This window comes from Harmonia axyridis, chromosome 3 (assembly GCF_914767665.1).
Source record: "Harmonia axyridis chromosome 3, icHarAxyr1.1, whole genome shotgun sequence".
Lineage (NCBI taxonomy): Eukaryota > Metazoa > Arthropoda > Insecta > Coleoptera > Coccinellidae > Harmonia > Harmonia axyridis.
The window spans coordinates 7,648,399-7,670,355 of record NC_059503.1 but is presented as its reverse complement, the minus strand read 5'-3'; the positions used below and the strand labels follow the sequence as shown (position 1 = coordinate 7,670,355).

The following is a 21,957-nucleotide window of genomic DNA, read 5'->3' as shown; positions in this document are numbered from 1 at the left end:
TTATTGACACCACTAAAAATAGCAGCTGCAACACTCATTAAGCTAGTTCATTCATTTTGGATATCATTTGGGAGGTCCTACATGCAGAGTTATAACGAGGTTGGCTTGATTGGATGCTTTTCAGAGAGACGTACCATTTCTCTTTCTATCCATGTAATTTACACTGCAATTACAAGGCAAGATTAGCTTGCATCCTGCAAGAGTTGCATTCATTAGAAGTATCGATCTGAATCCAGTCTATGCCAAGTCAGCACATTAGTGTAATGGAAGTAAATTATTCGTGCTCTGTAATCTGGTTAATCTCAATTGGTTTTTGGTGATTTAAATTGTAACAGATCACTCGAAGAGAGAAAAAAGCCTACAGCGTTAGATTAGAGAGGTTCCAAAAAGTGTTGAATGATAACTGGTGTTGAGTTGCAGATAGAGTTTTTCAGTATGGTTGACTAAGCTTTGATTAAAAAAAATCATTTTCCAAGTGTTCATTTAATTCTATTCCATGTCTTCATACAGATCTGTCCTAAATCTCAAACCAGAACAGATAGAACACATCCGAATTCTTTCGAGAATCTATTAACTAATCTCAATATAAACTTTGAAACAAATTGAGTATGAACAAACTTGTTCAAGTGGCAAAATGCCCGTAACTTTTTATTCACATAATCAATACGTTTCGTTTTCAAAAAAATCCAACATTTTGTTCAACCAACACTTCAGATCACAGATTAAGTAAGTACACGCATCCCTCTTAGAGGAACAGAAAGCTAGCTACTTCCAAATTGTTAGAATCAGAGTAAGCTGCAGCAATCAAGGTTTATGGAATTCCTAGGACTCAAGGCTACGCTGATGGCCTTAGCGAAGGTCTCGTCTATGTTATATCTGCTTTTGGCCGAGTTTTGAATGAATCCATCTGCTTTGATGATCTTTGCCAATTTCTTTCCTTCTGATTCAAGAACTTGAGAATTTTGGACGTCATCAGCTTTGGTTCCTGAAAGAATATAATTAGTAATCAGGTTTTTGAATCATATTAGTTGCGCAACTAAGTTTCCGCTATGATAATATAGGGTGTTTTTTTGAGGTATATAACTTAGAGTTGGCAATACTGTTCAAGATGACGACCGATTTAAAAGCTGTCAAGTGATTTATTCTCAGTTTGGTTTGGCAATTCATCATGAATAGACTCACGCCTGAACAACGCTTGAAAATAGTGCAATTTCATTTCGAAAATAGTGGTTCTGTGCGAAATACGTATTGCGTTTAGCGATGAAGCGCACTTCTGGTTGAATGGTTACGTCAACAAACAAAACTGCCGCATTTGGAGTGAAGCTAATCCTCAAGTATATGTCAAAACACCGTTACATCCAGAAAAACTGACTGTTTGGTGCGCTTTATGGGCTGGTGGAATCATTGCTCCGTACTTCTTCAAAAATGATGATGGCCAGAACGTTACAGTCAATGGTGATCGGTATAGAGCCAGAACTTTTTCAGTCCTCAATTGAACAACCATGATGTCCAGAAGCTGTGGTTCCAACAAGACGGCGTAACATGTCACACAGCTCGTGCCACAATCGATTTATTGAAAGACACATTTGGCGACCGCCTAATTTCACGTTTTGGACCTGTGAATTGGCCTCCAAGATCTTGTGATTTAACACCGCTAGACTACTTTCTGTGGAGCTATGTATAGTCATTGGTTTATGCGGATGAGTCACAAACCCTTGACCATTTGGAAGACAACATTCGCCGTGTTATTGCCGATATACGGCCACAAATGTTGAAAAAATTAATCAAAATTGGACGTCCAGATTGGACTACATCCGAGCCAGCCGTGGCGGTCATATGCCAGAAATCATATTTAAAATGTAATGCCACAAGATTATCTTGCGGATAAATAAAATTCATGTTAATCGAATAATCCATCGTTGTTTTATTGCAATTTAAAGTTCTATAGCTCTAAAAAAAACACCCTTTACATTTCATTGGGGGTATATTTCCTTTCCAAAGATTTATTATTAAAAATAATTAATCTAAATGGTACTGCAATCAATCTTGCCGAATTAAATAGAGGTCTCTATGGAATAATTCATCGTCTACTTCGAAAACATACAAAATGATGTTCATCAGCATAATACCGATACATAAAAGGTGTGAAATTAAGATGCCGACACTGGAAACCTCTCCTAAACCAGCCTCTATTGAAATCCAGTCTCTGCTCTCACCTGCCAGGACAATTTTTGCATGGGGACAAGAATGCTTAATTTCCGGGTTCCATTGAGTCCTCACGTTCTCGAAGCTGTTCCTTTCGTTCGTCGCGTAGCACAAGATGAATACGTCCACCTGAAAAGAAGTTGTTGAACGTTAATGACATCAGCTAATAACAGGAGTAAATTCTTCCTTGTTGTCGGCCGGTCTTATACTGCGAATTTCGGGCATTAATAACTTCTTAGAATTAATTCCTACTGCATAACTAACGAATTTCGTTTTATTTGGAGGGAGAATTGCAGGCAATTCAAGGGTATTGTTGGATTTGGATGAACTTACCAGCGTTATTCAAGTGTTGAGGAGGTTCTCAAAGGAATACTCGACTTTAAAAGGGAACACCACGTGAACGTGACATTCTCGTGATCTGTCAATATTTTCCTAGAGGAGGGGTAGCAAAATAAAGTGCGATGTTGCCACGATGATTGAATGATCAGCAGAATTAGGAATATTACAATCATTCCAACTTACGTCAAAAGGAAGTTTTTTACTAGTCTTTTTATTAATTTTCACAAAATTAGATATTTGCCTCTTTTGTGATGATTTTTTGTTGAATTTTCAAACGAATATTTTTAAAATACACTAGTGCTTTGTAGAAACACTATATCATCTATTATTTCGCGAGAAAAATATTCATACTATTGCAGATATCGTGAGAAATGTACATTATTCCCTAAATACATTTCATGAAAGTGAATATAAACATTTCCGTTCATAACTTTCTTCAAGGAACAAAAAAATCTAATAAAAGAATCTCAGAGTTTCACTCGAAAGAGCGGAAGACAAGTTGATGAGGAGATAAGTTTCATAAACAGCGAACTTTTTCGATCTAACGTTAACAGATTCGAAGTGTGTCGAAGTTGGTTTCAACTCACGTTTTTGTATGCAAACTTCCTCAGTTTGTCAAATTCCTCCTGGCCAGCTGTATCAGATAAGATGATCGTGTAGTCCTCTTGATTTATTGGTACCGTCATGGAATACACGTCGAATCTGCAAGAAATAGGATGAAAAGAATGAGAAATTATAGGTAAAAATCTGAAATTTTCGAGCAAAAAATTGATAATATTCCCGAGGCTGCAAAGTCTCCTGGACGTAAGCTACGCCTTTGAAACCTCAATATTGTTTGATCGAAACTTGATGTTTGAAAAACGTTTTTATTTGAGGGGTCTGTGACGAATTATTCAGGAGATATAGCGATTTTTGGAGGGAAATTCAATTTTTTCCCAAATTTCGAGATCAAATTTCGTCAAAACCGTGAGCTCTACGGAGAATCGGTAAGTAGTGCCAGAATTGACGATCTCTGATAAGAAGAATTTCAATCTCACCTGAAAAATTTTTGGTCGAAAAATTTTCCATACCTAACCCTTAGAAAATTGAGGAAAAATTGAAAGTTCCTTCATGGAAATATTGTATCACTTTATTGATTGATTCGACTATGTAGATCACTCAAATGGTAGCAGTTGGGCGATTAGTCCATTATATCAGAAATTATAGGTAAAAATCTGAAATTTTCGAGAAAAAAATTGATAATATTCCCGAGGCTGCAACTTCTCCTGGACGTGAGCTACGCCATTGAAACCTCAATATGTTTCAGATCGAAAATTGATGTTTGGAAAACGTTTTTATTTGACGGGTCTGTGATGACTAATTCAGTAGATATAGTGATTTATGGAGGGAAATTAAATTTTTTCCCAAATTTCGAGTTCAAATTTCGTCAAAACCGTGAGCTCTACGAATAATCGGTGAGTAGTGCCAGAATGGACTAGTTTTCAGTTTTTTGTTAAGGATTAATTCTAAAAATTTAAGTAAAATGAAAAAAAAATGTGGAAGAATCATGGAAATATCTCTAGAAATGAAAAAGTTATGTGACTTTGAAGTTGCGCTTGAAAGAATAATTTCATAGTCTAGTGTGTGACGTCACGCCACTTACACGAGGCGACTGGTATTCGCAGAGTGCTTACGAATTCATTGGTGTACAATCACTTGTGTCGTTCGTGTCGTGTTTTGTTCGTTACACGATGGATGAAATAAAAAAAAATCCTACAAATATTGTATTGTGCCTATGTGTGCAAGCACGACAATTAAAAACCCCAATAAATTGTTCTTTCATGTACCAAATGACATGAATCAAAGGAAGAAGTGGTGCAAATTAATGAGGCGTGACTTAATTGGACCTAAAACTACTTCATATGTGTGTGAAGATCATTTTGATGTAAGTACCTATCAGTACTAGCTGTCTATTTCTGATAATAAAAATACTAAGGTGTAAGTTGGTTTGAAATAAGTTATTGAGTAAAAATAACTTTGTCCTTTCACGAAGCCTTCTTCCATTATGGTGACATAAAAACAAAACTCGAGTTAAAACTACACTGTACAACTATACAAACGGCGCGAGAGCCTTGGCGCGGCTAAGTTTTTAAACGTAATTTATGGTCTAGCGATCACAGGCAAGTGGCGTGACGTCACAGACGAGTCGAAAACCAAAGACGTTCCGCGCTAAAATACGTAAATTTAAATAATCTATTTCTCAGTCATTTATTGATGGATTTTCAAAATTTTTTCACTGATTTATCAGTTTTGCCCTATATTTTAAGTCTATCGTGTCAAATATAGTATTATCAACATCACTAAACTAGTCCATTGACGATCTCTGAATTTCAATCTCACCTGAAAAATTTTGTCGACTTGACGCCAGTGTTTTTTTATTTTTAAATTCGATTTTTGGAATCTACCAAGACCCTACTTCTGTAATTGTAGGCATGAATGATAAAGAACTATACAAGAGCCTGCCTATTCCAGCCTCCTTGTTTACACCAGGACACCAGACGGTAAATAGAAAAAAAAATACAACCCCAAACACGATTCCAATTTCAGCGTTGCTTGTTCCGTACATATGAAAATTAGTTAATTCCATTTCGCATGTACTTTTAATTCTTCCCACCCATAGTTCTCAATTAACAGCTGTGTTTTATACTCTCTACTCACACTGTGGGAATATACTGGGAGTCGTCGAATGTTTTGTCCTTATAGGCGATGAGCATCGATGTTTTACCAATTCCACCATCACCAACTACTGTAATCCTGATTTTTTTATCTTTCAAACTCATTTTGAGCAGGTTTCGAGGGAAATACGCGAACTTTCACATGGATATTTGACACTGCACAATTTTTCTAATCACGAAGTTTTTTGCAAACACAATTATAGGATTATTACATCGAAGCAACAGGATATCCATCACGGTTTAATGAAGTGTTCTCGCGTAAACTGATAAGATAAAGTGATGTTATTCGATAATCAAGGTAAGAGGTACTTATCAGGAAAAACGGATCTTAGACATACAAACCAGAATTATTGATACAGTTAGGTATATTCCTAATATAGTTTTCATATCAATGAAAGAATTATTACAGTTTATAGCTATTTGTTCAATTGATTGTCATTTGTCTTAAAAAAAATCTTTTTTTTTTTGAAAATCAGAACATTTCCTCACAAAGTCTATCCCTCAAACCATAAGCTTCAATTCACTGATGAGCAATACGTCCTCAAATTCGATTTCGTCATAGATCTAGGAACTTTAAAGTTTCAGTAAACGTTTGAATCTGAAATTCCGTGGTTAAGTTTGTTAATGGACAAAATCCTACTATAGGGGTTCTGTAAATATGGGTGTTCGATGCTAATTCTAAACTGTAGATTCGATATTGAAGAAAATTCACATTTGGATCAAGAATTCAAGCATCGTGGGAGATTTCATGTTGATCGTCAGAACCATAGAATTTTCAAGAAAAAAATTGGTAAAGAAACACCCAAGATTTTGACGATAATAGATTCAATCTGGTTGAAATTTTGCGTGAATTTCTCTCAAGATATAGAAATAATTGATATGTACTCAACTAGGCCAAAAAGTTTTTTTTCTGAAGCTCAACCATGAAGAAACATTTGAACTGAATCCTTATGAGCGCCATCTAGAGGGTGGACGCGGAAGTGAAGAAAGAAGTACTCTACAGAGATATCATCCTTCGCGAGAGAGTGATCAACACTCGCCAGTATGTTCGTTTTTGCTACTAGATGTCGCGAATACTGAATGTTTTCTGTTCTTCTTGTGAGGTTTATTGATTTTTCATCCCCACTTCGTTCAATAGCGTATCAGTCCGTCGGATCAGCAACAGATGGCGATAAAACTTCACTCTAGGAAACTGCAAGTTGATCCAGTTTTCGTTGAAATGAATAATCTATAAAATGTACTTACAGAAGTTGAACTTGGAATTTTATTTGAAGATTCCTTTTCTTAAGAGTCTTTGAATTGAGATGTTCATCAGTAACGGATGTTGTCAAGCCTTCATCCATTTTTTTGAAATACATTTGTTGAATAAGGTCGATTTATCAGATTTCCTGCAAAATTTTCACTGGCAACATTTGATATTCACCAAGGGTTCCTCGATAGCAAGACAGTTTCGTGTGCTGTCTTGTCTATAGGCATCGCTGGGATTTACTTCTTTGAACAGGGCAGCATCATCATTACAGTGAACAAGGCATTACTGTAACAAGCAGGTATTCAAACTCTGTGAGCTACTCAAGCTATTGCTGGCAATCAGGTCCTATGAACGATTTGTGTTGCTTCTCTCCTGTTGATGTAACCTGAATTCTCGTATTCCATGTCCATCCTTGCGACTAGTCAAGGGTAAGTGATTCATCTCTTCAACTGGATTTGTTCAGGTTCGATTTATAGTTGGTTATTGTCGCTATTTGTGTATCTCTTCTGCTGTTTATCTTGTTAACATGTTTGTATGTTTCAATACCTTCAATACTCATCCTTGCTGTTTGAGAGAATGTCCGTCTTCGAAAACAAGCATGTTTGTCGAGTGCAAACTTATTTGTTTGTTCCTGGACTCGGGTTCAAAATATTATCTTTGTAGTCCTGATCTTTGCTTCTCCAGAGGTCCGAAATATTCTGTAAACGTCAGTCTTGAACAGCAGGTCAATTTTGGCCTTAGCGCTTCTTGAGACTCATCCCAATTCAGCTCGCAAACCAGTGTAAAAATGGGGACAAACCTTAAGAAGTGCTGTGAATGAAAATGACTCATTTTCCAATTCTAAAATTTATAGGATATTTCAGAAAAGTACAGTACTCACCAAACATGCTTCGACCGACAGACACAACTTCTTGTTTTCGAAGACAGATCAAATGCCAAGAGCTGATATAGGATAAATAAAGAAGCTATTGAAATAAACAACCCTTCCAATAAGATATATTTAAAGAAGAGACACCAAGCGTCCATAGCGTCTGCCTATCAGAAATGAAACGTATTCGAACCATACCAGCCAGAAGTGAAGGATTTGAAAAACCTTAAGTAGAAAGTATGAATACTGGAAGGAGATGAGATAAACTAGTCTGCAGAAACCTATTTGGATGCCTACCTTGGTTGAAGATAGATCATACCATATAATACGTCTACAAAGACCAGAACTATCAAATTATTTTGCTGCAACCTCTATAAATCGCCAAGAAATCACATACATACAGTACGTTCTCCCATCTCCACGAAAATAACCACTATCTTCGGAAACTAACCTCCTTGTCAGCAATCTCTACTCAATTCCTATATCTCAGCGTGATTCGCAGCTGTCCGGATCAGATTATCGTTTTAAAATCGCCTCGGGACGTCAAAGGGGGCCGAGGTGTTCGAGATTTGACCAGGTCGCTCGTAAACTGCCAACGTAATTTTTTCCGACCACCTGGAACGTTGTTTTTATGAGATAGACCGAGAGATGGCAGCTTTATTAGGTTGAAAGCTCCGTTTTTCTGGGCAGCATTGTTATCGTTCTGCCTGGACGGTTGGTAGAAGTGCGAGAGAGGATGCAGTGCCGGTTCAAGGTCATTTTGGGTTCTGGGGCAGAAGACCTATTGGCCACTTTTTTTTTTTGAAAAAAATTCGCTAATTTTTGAGGGCTGTATCTTGGTAACTATTTCACTGAGAGGTCTCAAATTGTAGTGAATTTATTCTTTTTATAATAAGAAAATAATTACCTGTTTTACGAAGAAACGCATGGTTCAGCAAACATACTGGGTTGTCCACGTCATGGTCAGGATTTAAATGACATATGTCGAATCAAAATGTCATCCGAAGCGTCATATGTTTATTTGAAGGTTATCCATTCAACAATATGGATCATTCATCTACTCCTGAACGTGTGAAAAATTAAAGAACTCACTACAAAAATAATGATTCTATAGTAGGTAAGTTTCGTGCATTATGGGCAAATCATGGTTGACATAATTGACGTATTTTACTGATGTCTTGAGGCCCCTACATCATCGAAATGTACGTTCGACCTAAAATAATGCTGCTATAAGTGAAAGTGTTAAAGAAGATCTCTTACAGCACGCTTTGGCGTATTTTGCATCTGGATTTGCATCGCCATCCTTATAAGGGTCAGTCGACACAAGAACTAAAGTCAACTGACCAGGATAATAAACAGACATAAACCGTCAGATCTCATCACTAAAGCCAAATGATTACCAATTTTTTCTGGCCAGAAACTAATGATATGGAAGAGATGTGGTTCCAGCAAAATGCTGCAACAAGCCACAGAACATCTTTTGATTTTTTGCCTTTGAATATTTTTTGTGAGGTTATGTGAAGGATCACGTTTATGTCTCAGACTATTGACGATCTGAAAACCAACATCCGTCAAGTTATTGATTAGATATTGCCCGAAATGTGCAGGCGAATCATTGAAGATTACCTCACGAGGATCGAGTCCTGTAAGAAATCACGAGGAAGATATTTGAATGTTGTTGTTTTTTAACAAATAATGGCATTATAGCCATTATAGCATTGTACTGAAATGAAAAATACACTAACGTGTATTAAAATTCAAAGAAAATTGAATAAAATCCTTACTCACAGATGAAGCCATTGACCCCAAATTCCCTAATGTTTTTTTTGACAGTTGGTTGGGTATTAACTTGCAACAAAACTGGTAGAGCATTTTTCGTTTGTTGTCGTTAGACTTCCCTACGTGGTCGAAGATAAATTATTGTAAATATGTTTTTATGTGATTCTTTAGGTTTGTGCCTAATTCCGTGAGGGAATTTATAACCTCAACGTATATCATAGAACATATTCAAGTCATAGATTGCCCTCGACACATTGAGAGCCAATAAAAGCTATTTTGAACCGAAGAGTCCTCAAATTCGAGGCATAATTAGAAAATTATCGCCCGTAAACCCTACCGCTTGAGTCAATAACATTCAAACGACTCTCAATTATCGTACAAGTCCCAGATTTTAATACAATGTTCCGGGAACTGTCAAGTGTCAACTGAAGATTAAAAGCGCCATCAAAGTCGACTTCAAAGGTGTGGAAGTCTTGAAATATCTGTCTCGTGATGCGAGAGACGCTAGAGTCGTTCGTTTCCACATAAATTATTGGCAGGAATCGTTAAAATGTCCTTTCTGAGTGATGACGGCTGCTCCTTTTTCTGGAAGGCACCATATCCGATCTTGCCTCTAAATATAGCTCTATTATTGGGCCTCTCTACACGTGTTTCCAGCTTCTCGACGTAATTGATTTGGTGGCTGATTAATGTTGTGGATTATCGCCTCAATCCGGCCCTTGGTCCGGGATTTAATCATGGCCATCTATGAGATTGGGTGTTTTCAGAATTATAATTGATTCATTTTGGTCCTAGCTTAGTTCATTATTTTCAATTAAATGAATGAAACTATATTTGGGGATGGAAACATACTATTGCACCTCTTCGAGACGGCAGAAATATAATTGATATTTGTGGTCTCCAAGGGTGCAACTGGCGCATGAATGAATCCTCCCCCGAAAGCTCTCGACTTAAAATGTATGTTTTTCTCATTCAATTTGATTTTTTTCTTGAATTCGCTCTAAACTAAATCAACACGTCACTAATTAAGTCCAGGGTCTGGCGCAAAGATGGCGCTGCCAGAGACATAACACTTTTTCCTCTGGTTAAAATCAACCCTCAGAAGATAGTGTCAAAATTTCCAAACATAGAGTTAAATATGGATGGAGAAATTGAAGGTTGAGTGTTGCTGCATATGGTATTTTTTGAAAAATGGATAGAAATTAGTTGTGTAATATAAACGCTGTTTTTTAATGCAAAACAATGGGTTTTTACATCGACAACAATGGCTAAAAGAAAGAAATTCGGCTATAAGAATAGATTGCCGAAGCCTATTCCGAAAGCAAACATTTTTCTTCAGAAAGGATAGAGAGGAGCATTGGTGTTTTCGAAAAACTCTTCGAATTTCCTATGGTCCTGATTATGTGATCACTCAAAATATGCAGGAAGCTCAAAATTGGTATTTCAGATACAACCAAAATCTCCATCGGAACTGTAGCCATGTATATTTTTTGTCCATTGACAAACATATATAAATATATCAAACAATGCAGTAACATTCGATCCAATATTCACAATTTATTATGGTTGGAATATCGAAAATACAGATGATGCAGTTGACAGTCGAGGAGTTCCACATGGTTCGAGAATTGGCCTTCCTATATCTACCGTTCTCACTTGAAGAGATCTGGACAACTGTTAGGATCAAAGTTATTTCAAATCTTTTCGGGATATTAAGTTCAAGTTAGAAATTCAAACAGAAGAGGAAGTGAATTTATCTATTCTCCCTTGAGAAATCGATTGAAATTATAAATCCCAAATATGAACCTTGGGGTACTCCTAAAGATAATAAGAATGAGTTGGAGCTATGCTCATTGTTATTCAAAAGCTTTTACAAATGAACTAGAGAGATCTATTTCTGAAAAATGGCAGACGTGAAGAGTAGAGTGTCTCTCTGCAGAAGATGATTTGAGATGAGATCAAATTCCCCATTCTACTACTCTTCTATTGCGTTTCTCAAGTCGGCACCATTATTGATACTTTTCAATTGCGAAAAATACCCGAGCAGAGAATCGATATCAGGCAATCCTTCGTATGTTTACATCCGCTTTTTACGTCCAGATGAATCGTTCCACCATCCGATAAAAATTCTTCTATATACAACGTCCACCAATAAAAAGGCGGCAAATTGGTCTGAAGACGAAAGAGTTAAAGGCATTTATAAGTCTTTTTTCCCCACCTTGGCTGGCGGCAGCAGGAACAATGAGTCGTAAAAACACTTATTTTGAAGAACATCTAGGTAGGGAATCTGTGCGATCTCATCTGTAGATAAAAGAGATGAGGGTCTACTTCAAGCAGGAAAAATCGCACTTTTATGAGACTTCAGTCGCGAATAAATTTGTTGGACAGGATTGTAAGGTGATACAGTTGTTTCTACTTGCAATTGATACCTTATACGCTAATAAATCGTTGATTATGATGGCATTTTGTAACGCTAGAATCCTTGCTTGCACAATTTTTTCATTCTTGTACAGTGATGAAAAAAATTAAAGAAACCAATTGATATTTCCTTCGTCTTCTTCATTTTTGAGGGTTAAATGACAAAATGATATTTATAACCATTCTTTTTCATTATCTTATCACCATCAAAATCATTTAATTACTTACACCAATAAATTTAATGTTGGTAAGTGGTAGTTTATTATATAACTTCTTATATAGGGTGTTTTTTTTTCGAGGTATATAACTTTAAGTTGGCATTACTGTTCAATCAAGATGGCGACCGATTTAACAGCTGTTGAGTGATTTATTCTCAGTTTGGTTTGGCAATTCATCATGAATAGACTCACGCCTGAACAATGCTTGTAAATAGTGCAATTTTATTTCGAAAATAATGGTTCTGCGCGGACTACGTATCGCGCACTAGGTCCATTTTATTTTGTTTAGCGATGAAGCGCACTTCTGGCTGAATGGCTTCATCAACAAACAAAACTGCGGCATTTGGAGTGAAGCTAATCCTCAAGTGTATGTCGAAACACCGTTACATCCAGAAAAACTGACTGTTTGGTGCGCTTTATGTGCTGGTGGAATCATTGGTCCGTACTCCTTCAAAAACGATGATGGCCAGAACGTTACAGTCAGTGGTGATCGGTATAGAGCCATGATTACTTTTTCATTCCTGAATTGAACAACCATGATGTCCAGGAGCTATGGTTCCAACAAGCCGTTGCAACATGTCACACAGCTCGTGCCACAATCGATTTATTGAAAGACACGTTTGGTGACTGCCCAATTTCACGTTTTGGACCTGTGAATTGGCCTCCAAGATCTTGTGATTTACCACCGCTAGACTACCTTCTGTGGGGCTATGTAAAGTCATTGGTCTACGCGGATAAGCCACAAACCCTTGACCATTTGGAAGACAACATTCGCCGTGTTATTGCCGATATACGACCACAAATGTTGGAAAAAGTCATCGAAAATTGGACGTCCAGATTGGACTACATCCGAGCCAGCCGTGGCGGTCATATGCCAGAAATCATATTCAAAATGGTATGCCACAAGATTATCCTGCGAATAAATAAAATTCATGTCAATCGAATGATCCCTCGTTGTTTTATTGCAATTTAAAGTTCTATAGCTCTAAAAAAAACACCCTTTATTTTTTTCATATTCTCATTTTTACCATCAAAATCAATTAATAACTTCAACCAATAATTTCAATGTTGGTAACTGGCAGTATATGATATAACTTCTTATATATAATACGAATTCAATTCATTGAGGTTACTTCAAGATTCAAAATATCGTGTAATAAATTTATTTATACATACTAGAATATACAAAAGATGTCAAATATTCAATCTCTCGAGAAAAATTTACGACTGGTAAAATCATCTGCATAGCAAAAACTGTGAAGGTTCTTGCCAATTCAAGGGCAATAATATTGGTGTACCTAATGGGTCAGTACTTGGATCTCCAGTATTCACCACGCATTCCCCACGAAGAGTGGTAATTAATTAACTCTTGAATAATCATCGATATCGAAGGTGTATCTTCTCCTTCAACTTAATAACCCCATCTTTTTTGCATCAGAAGCGACACTAATCAATTATAATTGCTCGTTACGTCGATTGTACGACCATTAAGAACCACAAACGAACCAGTCTCCATCCACGCAGTATCCCTGCAAAAACTGGAGAAAAAGACGTAGAAAAACGTACAAAACTACATCGCAGGCATACCAGAGACCCATATCCCATATCGTCCATTATGTAGAACTGGATCGACATATATCGGCGACGTTTTCTGTTTTGTTCAATAACGCTACGCAACACAGAATCATGCCGGTTAATTGACAGCTACCAGTAAGATAAATCTCTCATGGATTTATTACCAATTTGCGTTGTCTGCATATTTCCATGCAAGGAGGTACTATATATATAGATTGGTGAAGTTTTTAGCCTAGGCGATGTCTCGTTTGTCAGCCAGTATGATAGATGGGAAGCTTACTGTTATGCCATTCTTCGCAATATGTATTTTGCTGTCAGGAATGGAACCTGCAGTTGCCTGTCTAATTTTATAGGTCACTGCAGTTTGTCTGTTGTAATAAATTGTGTCGGTAAGGATGCGATGTATACTACGGAAGGCAGAGGTGGAGGTTTTGAGGGAATAGAGGATTGAATACTGTTAGCGTTCACCTCTGTCGAGCAATTATTCATACCACGCATATAAACGTAATGAGTTATTTTGCGTGTTCGATTAAAGAAGAGATCACTTAATTTTTTTGTGATTTTTCGATTTAACTTTATTGTGTATCAAAAAGAAAGTTGTATATAACTATGGAAGACGTTCATTCTGGTATAGATCTTCGGGGCATCATTTTCAATAATTTTCCACATCATACGATTTGCGCCGCGGCTAGCTCTCACATTTCAAAAAGACTCTTGGAGAAAGCATAAGAATATGTTTGTATTGAGAAAAACTACTTTGTGTAGTTTCATGAAGCTATGTATTGAAGATTACTCTATCCAAATGATGGTTTTGGCATGCAATAGTCTTATACCTTTTTATAATAATGGGTGTTTTTTTCGAGGTATATGACTTCAAGTTGGCATTACTGTTCAAGATAGCGACCGATTTAACAGCTGTCAAATGATTTATTTTCAGTTTGGTTTGGCAATTGATCATGAATAGACTTACGCCTTAACAACGCTTGCAAATAGTGCAATTTTTTCAGAAAATAATGGTTCCGTGCGGAATACGTATCGCGCACTACGTCCATTTTATTTTGTTTAGCGATGAAGCTCACTTCTGGTTAAATGTCTACGTCAACAAACAAAACTGCCGCATTTGGAATGAAGCTGATCCTCAAGTGTATGCCGAAACACCGTTACATCCAGAAAAACTGACTGGTGCGCTTTATGGGTTGGTGGAATCATTGGTCCGTACTTCTTCAAAAACGAAGATGGCCAGAACGTTACAGTCAATGGTGATCGGTATAGAGCCATGATTACTAAATTTTTCATTCCTGAATTGAACAACCATGATGTCCAGGAGCTGTGGTTCCAACAAGACGGCGCAACATGTCACACAGCTCGTGCCACAATCGATTTATTGGAAGACACGTTCGGCGACCGCCTAATTTCACGTTTTGAACCTGTGAATTGGCCTCCAAGATCTTGTGATTTAACACAGGTAGACTACTTTCTGTGGGGCTATGTAAAGTCATTGGTCTATGCGGATAAGCCACAAACCCTCGACCATTTGGAAGACAACATTCGCCGTGTTATTGCCGATATACGGCCACAAATGTTGGAAAAAGTCATCGAAAATTGGACGTCCAGATTGGACTACATCCGAGCCAGCCGTGGCGGTCATATGCCAGAAATCATATTTAAAATGTAATGCCACAAGATTATCTTGCCGATAAATAAAATTCATGTCGATCGAATCCATCGTTATTTTATTGCAATTTAAAGTTCTGTAGCTCTAAAAAAAACACCCTTCAGTTTCACATGACTTCCTGGAGAAATTCATTCAAATAATATTTTTCCCCAATTTTAATCTCAAGAAGTCTGTGAGGATGTTTGAAAATCTTTGGATAAACACACAGATAAAAATCCCAGAAGCTCGAATTTGGATATCGCTGAGCTTCCGAAGCTACTGAGAAATGGTAGTGGGCTTTATCGACTGTGCACAAAATTGCAATCGTATCAATTTGTAAGCAGGACCTTGTAACAATTAACATGCAATCTTCAGTCCCACGGGGAATTTGTAACGAAATTGTAGCACTCTCTTTCCTTGAATTGAGACCTGAAACACCAATCGAACTTTCCTATGAGAAATTCATGACGACCTTTTTTTTGCTGCTGACAATTTCCTCTTCTTCAGATACATTTCCATTTCCTCCAGATTATGCTCATTTGGTTGCCTTAGGCCTGCACCCGAACTCCCAATCTGTCATCCTGTAATTCACCCTCGATACAGATGTCCCGAAAAAAATTCATCAGGATGGTTGAAAGAGAAACACGTAATTTTTTATCGGAAGCTTGCTCTCCCCTGACATTTCGAATTGTTCAGGAATCGCAAGACGACGTTTTTGCGTGAATATTTTCGGATGTTCCTGTCTTATAACCCTTCAAGATTGATCACTTTCCGAATGCTACGCGAGATCCTTGTTTTTTGAATTCGGAATCGAGTTATTTTTTTCTGCTGAAGAGACTGTGTTTATGAATATACTAACGGCAAGATAATTGTCTATAGAAGATCAGAAAAAAAATAACAGAGTGGCAGAGCTGGTGAATACGACGTATGTATAAACATCGATGGATCTTACTTGAATTCTGGATGAAATCATCCTGATTTGCAGCAATGCCCAAAAATTGGCTGCAATAATAAAAGAACTAACCAATGTTACGAAAGTTTTGCTTAGAAATTAAGATGTCGAAAACTAAGGTAAAGAGGAAAAAAAGACATCAATACACTTGCATGTATTTTTTTTGTAGGAGGGTACAGATGATGTTTTTCCACCATGCTAGCTGTCTCTCTCAGATTTTCAACCAATTTGGGAGTTGTATTAGGCTTGAAACAGCCCCATGCGGTGAATTATCTAATTGTTGTTGAAAAAATGCAACAGACTTGACACCAATACTTTCCTCATTTTTTAACGATCTGAGATGTCATATGAAATCAGTTGGCTAAGAGCATCGATTTAGTAATTCGGAGATTGCGGATTCGAGTCCCGCTCGAGAGGTACTTTTTTCAGAATGGAAAAATTGTCTGAAAGCCATAAAATCAATTTCATTTATAAAATCTAATTATTCACGAGAATTAGAAACACAATATATCATATTTCTTCATCAATCTTATGCTCGGAGTATTCCTGCTATTTATCAAATTGAAATTTCAAACTAGACAATGAAACAATACAGTATTTCCAACTAAACCAAGAGTAAGACATAAATCTTGATCTTATATCACTTCCGTAGCAGGGTAACAGTTCGCACCATATATAAAGCATCTGCCCCATCATAGATGGACATTTGATGAATAGGCAACTTCAGCATTCCTTCCAAAACGCCAAGGTTGATACGTCGATATTATTAACAACATGGGCACCTGCTAATTGGCACATTAATTACTTTAATTCATGTTATCTGACCACTCTAGAATGTGGTATATGACAAGGTATGATGTTTTCTCATGGGAATTGCTACTAAAGGATGATAAAATGGTCGAACGTGTAGTTACAACTTGGACCATTAACATTTCTTTGCAGTTGAAGTGATCTTGGGGCTCATCAGAATATAACGGAAGGATGCATGCGATTGTAGAGTGGGGATTTTTGTGCTTTTGGTGAGGAGTAGTCGATGTTCAGGTTAATTCTCTCAATATTATAAGTTATCATCGGTGGAAACGTCTTTCTTGAAAATGGATTGAAAAAGATGAAGAACTGACGTTTTAGAAACTGGTAGTATAGAAAGAGGGGTGAACAGGGGTAAGGAAAAGTAGGCTTGGAGAACTGGATTAAGTGCTCTGGATTTCAACCTGCTGGGAGACAAAGAGATTGAGTCGTGAGTCAGTGCATAGGACCTCAAGAAAACAATTTGAAGGGTCACCTATACTAGATATCCCTTTTTCGATAGCTACAGTCATAACACTGCCAACAACGAGAAGATTTTTAGTGAGGGCGTAGTTTTTACTAACTGATTTTCTAAATATGACAACTTCAAAAGTGACAGCTATAGTGCAAAAGGAAACCTCTTATTAGAAAAGACATCATAGTGTTTTGACAAGGTATCAATGCCAAAACAATATTAGTAAAGGGTGTTTTTTTTAGAGCTATAGAACTTTAAATTGCAATAAAACAACGATGGATCATTCGATTGACATGAATTTTATTTATCCGCAAGATAATCTTGTGGCATTACATTTTCAATATGATTTCTGGCATATAACCGCCACGACTGGCTCGGATGTAGTCCAATCTGGACGTCCAATTTTCGATAACTTTTTCCAACATTTGTGTCCGTATATCGGCAATAACACGGCGAATGTTGTTTTACAAATGGTCAAGGGTTTGTGGCTTATCCGCAAAGACCAATGACTCTACTTAGCTCCACAGAAAGTAGTCTAGCGGTGTTAAATCACAAGATCTTGGAGGCCAATTCACAGGTCCAAAACGTGAAATTAGGCGGTCACCAAACGTGTCTTTTAATAAATCGATTGTGGCACGAGCTGTGTGACATGTTGCGCTGTCTTGTTGGAACCACAGCTCCTGGACATGGTTGTTCGATTCAGGAATGAAAAAGTTAGTAATTATGGCTCTATACCGATTACCATTGTCTGTAACGTTCTGGCCATCATCGTTTTTGAAGAAGTACGGACCAATGATTCCACCAGCACATAAAGCGCACCAGTCAGTTTTTCTGAATGTAACGGTGTTTCGACATACACTTGAAGATTAGCTCCACTCCAAATGCGGCAGTTTTGTTCGTTGACGTAGCCATTCAACCAAAAGTGCGCTTCATCGCTAAACAAAATAAAATGGACGTAGTGCGCGATACGTATTCCGCACAGAACCATTATTTTCGAAATGAAATTGCACTATTTGCAAGCGTTGTTCAGGTGTTAGTCTATTTATGATGATTTGCCAAACCAAACTGAGAATAAATCACCTGACAGCTGTTAAATCGGTCGTCATCTTGAACAGTAATGCCAACTTAAAGTTATATACCTCGAAAAAAAACACCCTTTACTTAGGTGATTCGAGACTATCAAAAATAGTGAACATCCTCTTCGAAGAGCAAAATGAAAAGACCAACTGTCATCTTAAATACAGAACTGATATTAGCTTCAGAAAGAATTTATGTCTAAGAAAAAAGAATGAATCTTTGATTGTGACTGTTACTCTGAAGAATCGAAATTCCTCCTTCATGAAACTTAGTTGAAAATTATTATATAACTTGTTAACAACCTCAACCAAATATTTGATGGACAATACATAACTTTCTCAAGTCCGCATATCAAATGTGATCTTTGTACGCATAAACCTTGTCACTCTGAGGAAATTCTCACACTTCATTTCCCCATAATATGTTTACTAGCGGGATTTCAACCCAGACAGACCAGTTGTCCGCAAAGTTCACTGGAAAAGCGTTGAGGATTACGAATAAAATCGGGAACAAAAAATTACATTCCATAGAAACGGGCCAAGTACGTAGGGTTTTTATAGATTTGAATAATTCATTCGATCTCGAATTGTTTGTATACGGGTGTCGATTGGGGTTTATGGAATCAGATAAATGTGAAATGGCGACAGATAAATAACTCGTAAATATGTGTATCTTCGACCAAATTAACTCTCACGAAAAAGTACTGAAGGATCAGCTTGGCATATCAATACAAGGTTTTCCAAAAGAGGTTTCATTTCGAATAGTCCGCTATCTGTGCTCTCAATGTTGAAGAGGCTATCTTTAGGACATTTGAAAAGTAGTAATTTCGCCATTACTAAAAATGAAACCATACACGCTTCAACGACGCACTGAAATTGTTCAAATTTAATGCAAAAACGACGAAAATTCAGCAGTCACAGTTTGTAAAACTAAAGCATTTTTGGGTGTTCGTGAAGTACCTTCTCGGCCGGCAACTGGTGGAAAAATTTGAGCTATTGGAATAAGATAGTGATGTGAAGAATCAAAACCGTGTGCGTCGCCCAAAAACAACTGAGAATATTGGTGCTCTGGCCTGTAGTGCCCATGAAAACCCAGATTTGTCGTCAGTACTGAGAATTAGGCTATAATCGATGGTTTTTATGCCTGAAATTGGAAGATGTTGATGTGGACGACTGTTATTTTAAACAATACATTGCTACGTGCCATACAACCAATGAAACAATCACAATTCAGAGAAAAAAGTTTCCTGGCCATATTATTTGTCGAAGGTGATTGAAATTGGCCACTGAGATCTTGTGATTTCACACCTTTAGACTTATTCTTTGAGGACATATGGAACCGAACTCGGCTTGGTTTGTCTAATGATTCATTTTGTTTATTTGTCTGTATACACTTCATTCCAAATGAAAATATAGACTATTCATTAAAAAGATAAGGTCTATGTCAATGCTCCACAATAGTTTCAAGATCTTAAAGATGGAATTAGTGAAAACTATTGTACAACTAAACTAGGTGTACAACTTCTCTTCCGCCGTTTTGCAATAGATGGCTGCACCCAAGAATTGGCAGGATCATTGGGAGTGACGCAACAACCCAATTCAAAACGCCTGAAAATCATAGGAATGATTCAGAAACAAGGAAATTGGGTGCCGTACGAGTTGAAGCCGAGAGATGTTGAACGGCGTTTGTTTGCTTGTGAACAGCCGCTTGCCAGGCAAAGACCGAAGGAACTTCTGCATTGCATTGTGACTGGAGACGAAAAATGTGTTCATTGCGATAATCCCAAGCGCAGAAAATTATAGGGATATCCCGGCCATGCCACGTCGACGGCCAAACCGAATATTCACGGTTCCAAGGTCATCCTCAGTATTTGGTGGGACCAGCTCGGCGTTGTTTATTATGAGTTGTTAAAACTGACTGGAACAGGCTATCATTATTGAACGCAATTATTTCATTTGAGCCGAGCATTGAAAGACCAACGGCCGCAATACAACGAGAGACATGATAAAGTGATTTTACAGACAATGCTCGACCCCATGTTGCAAAAGTGGTCAAGACATACTTGGAAACGTTGAAATGGGAAGTCCTACCCCACCCGCCGTATTCTTCAGTCGTTGCTTCGTCGGACTATCACATGTTTCGATCAATGGCACACGGCCAGGCTGACCAGTACTTCCAGTCTTATGAAGAAGTGAAAAATTGGATCGATTCGTGGATCGCTTCAAAAGATGACCAGTTTTTTCAGCGCGTGATTCGTACGCTGCCCGAAAGATGGGACAAAGTAGAGTGGCTAGCGATGAACAGTACTAATATAACATCAATAAAATCCATACTATAGATCAAACTCAAACTTAAAAAAGTTTTTTTTCGATCCCTTCAAGCAAGTTTCCAAAACGATTAATATACAACAATCTTTGGATGATTACATATTGCCGATGACATTTTGCAATACCTAACGACAGAATCAGACGACCAACCAACTCTTCAACATTCCCGGAAACATACTGCCTATCCATCTGAGCGTGACCGGCCAATAAGAAATCCAAGAAAAACAACCAACATCTTGTAACTTCGAATTCAATGGTTAATTTATACGGAACCTCTAATCAATTTGCCAATCAGGGAACAAACGACAGTCGGCTCCTGAGGAAGCTCTCCGATACAGATCGATATTCCACGATATTCTCTGTTAGATACCGCACTGAGATTTTATATCAATGGATATAAGTACAGAACGAGCTGCATTCTTCTGCCTCCTGCTTAACCAGAGCATGCACCGATGCATGGAAGTATGAAATTGGAATTGCTTGAAGTAAACGATGCATTAGAAATGCCGGCAGGATTCGATTTGCAAATTGGATCGTGCTGTTTTTTTTGATCGGTTTAGTCGATAGCTAATTGAGCTGAGTTATGAGGTATTTTACTGACTGATATGTACATGATGAATCAGTTATTGCTGCGGTACTTTGTAGGCTTGAAAAAATATCATTACATGTCATTGCTAATCAGAGATTTTTCTTCTTGGCCAATACCTTGTGCTCAAGTGATATTTCAGGATATTGTAGAAATCTATCAACTTTTTCTTATTGCATAGATAGTTTATCAATGAGAACGTCCGCGATTATCACATCTCATATAATATACAGTGTGATTCACCACGTTGGACTATTAGACGTTTATGGAAAACTAATCATAATTTGAATTTGAAAATTTGATACTGGGGTTTCAGACAATGATCCTTCTCCCTAAAATATTTTCAGAGATCTTCAACTTCCAACAGGCTACTAATTTCTTATTTTAAATGCCACACTCAGTAGATTATTCTTTGGGGTATCGCGTTTTCGTGGGGATTATTAAAACACTGATGGACGACAGACGAGAACTTTATTGTGGTGCAGGACTTGAAAACATCCTTGAACACTCTACTTGCTCAACTGGTCATCTCCTCCTATTTCAAATCTGGGTTACAAACATAAAATCATATTGTACACCGTGAATTTCTTCTTCCTTTTCTTATTCTCTAAGTTGTTTACCTGCGCAATGGTCTCATGGTGCCTGCACTCTAATTAGAGTAGGGGAAAGATATTCTCTATTGTATCTTTCTGAGAACCCTACGAATGAGAAAGTTGTATGCACAAGTACCACGAA

General features: G+C 37.4%; 1 protein-coding gene across 1 annotated transcript; it reads right to left on the bottom strand.

Annotated features, from left to right (window-relative positions):
- Nucleotides 1–467: 467 nt before the first annotated feature.
- LOC123676094 (ras-like GTP-binding protein RhoL) lies at nt 468–5,530 on the bottom strand. The gene is made up of 4 exons (XM_045611789.1): nt 5,242–5,530; nt 3,132–3,246; nt 2,217–2,334; nt 468–985 (listed from the first exon to the last, which is right to left on the bottom strand). The coding sequence occupies exons 1-4, from the start codon at nt 5,361–5,363 to the stop codon at nt 786–788; spliced, it is 555 nt and encodes a 184-aa protein (XP_045467745.1). The 5' UTR covers nt 5,364–5,530; the 3' UTR covers nt 468–785.
- Between the last annotated feature and the right edge of the window lie 16,427 nt (nt 5,531–21,957).

Bases quoted from the DNA above. Each gene is read 5' to 3' on its own strand.
- LOC123676094 (XM_045611789.1), bottom strand. From the start codon at position 5,363: ATGAGTTTGAAAGATAAAAAAATCAGGATTACAGTAGTTGGTGATGGT. The intron at 2,335-3,131 runs GTGAGTTGAAAC...ACTTCTTTTCAG, and splicing joins GGAAGTTTGCATACAAAAAC to GTGGACGTATTCATCTTGTG. The intron at 986-2,216 runs GTGAGAGCAGAG...ATATTCTTTCAG, and splicing joins TGCAAAAATTGTCCTGGCAG to GAACCAAAGCTGATGACGTC.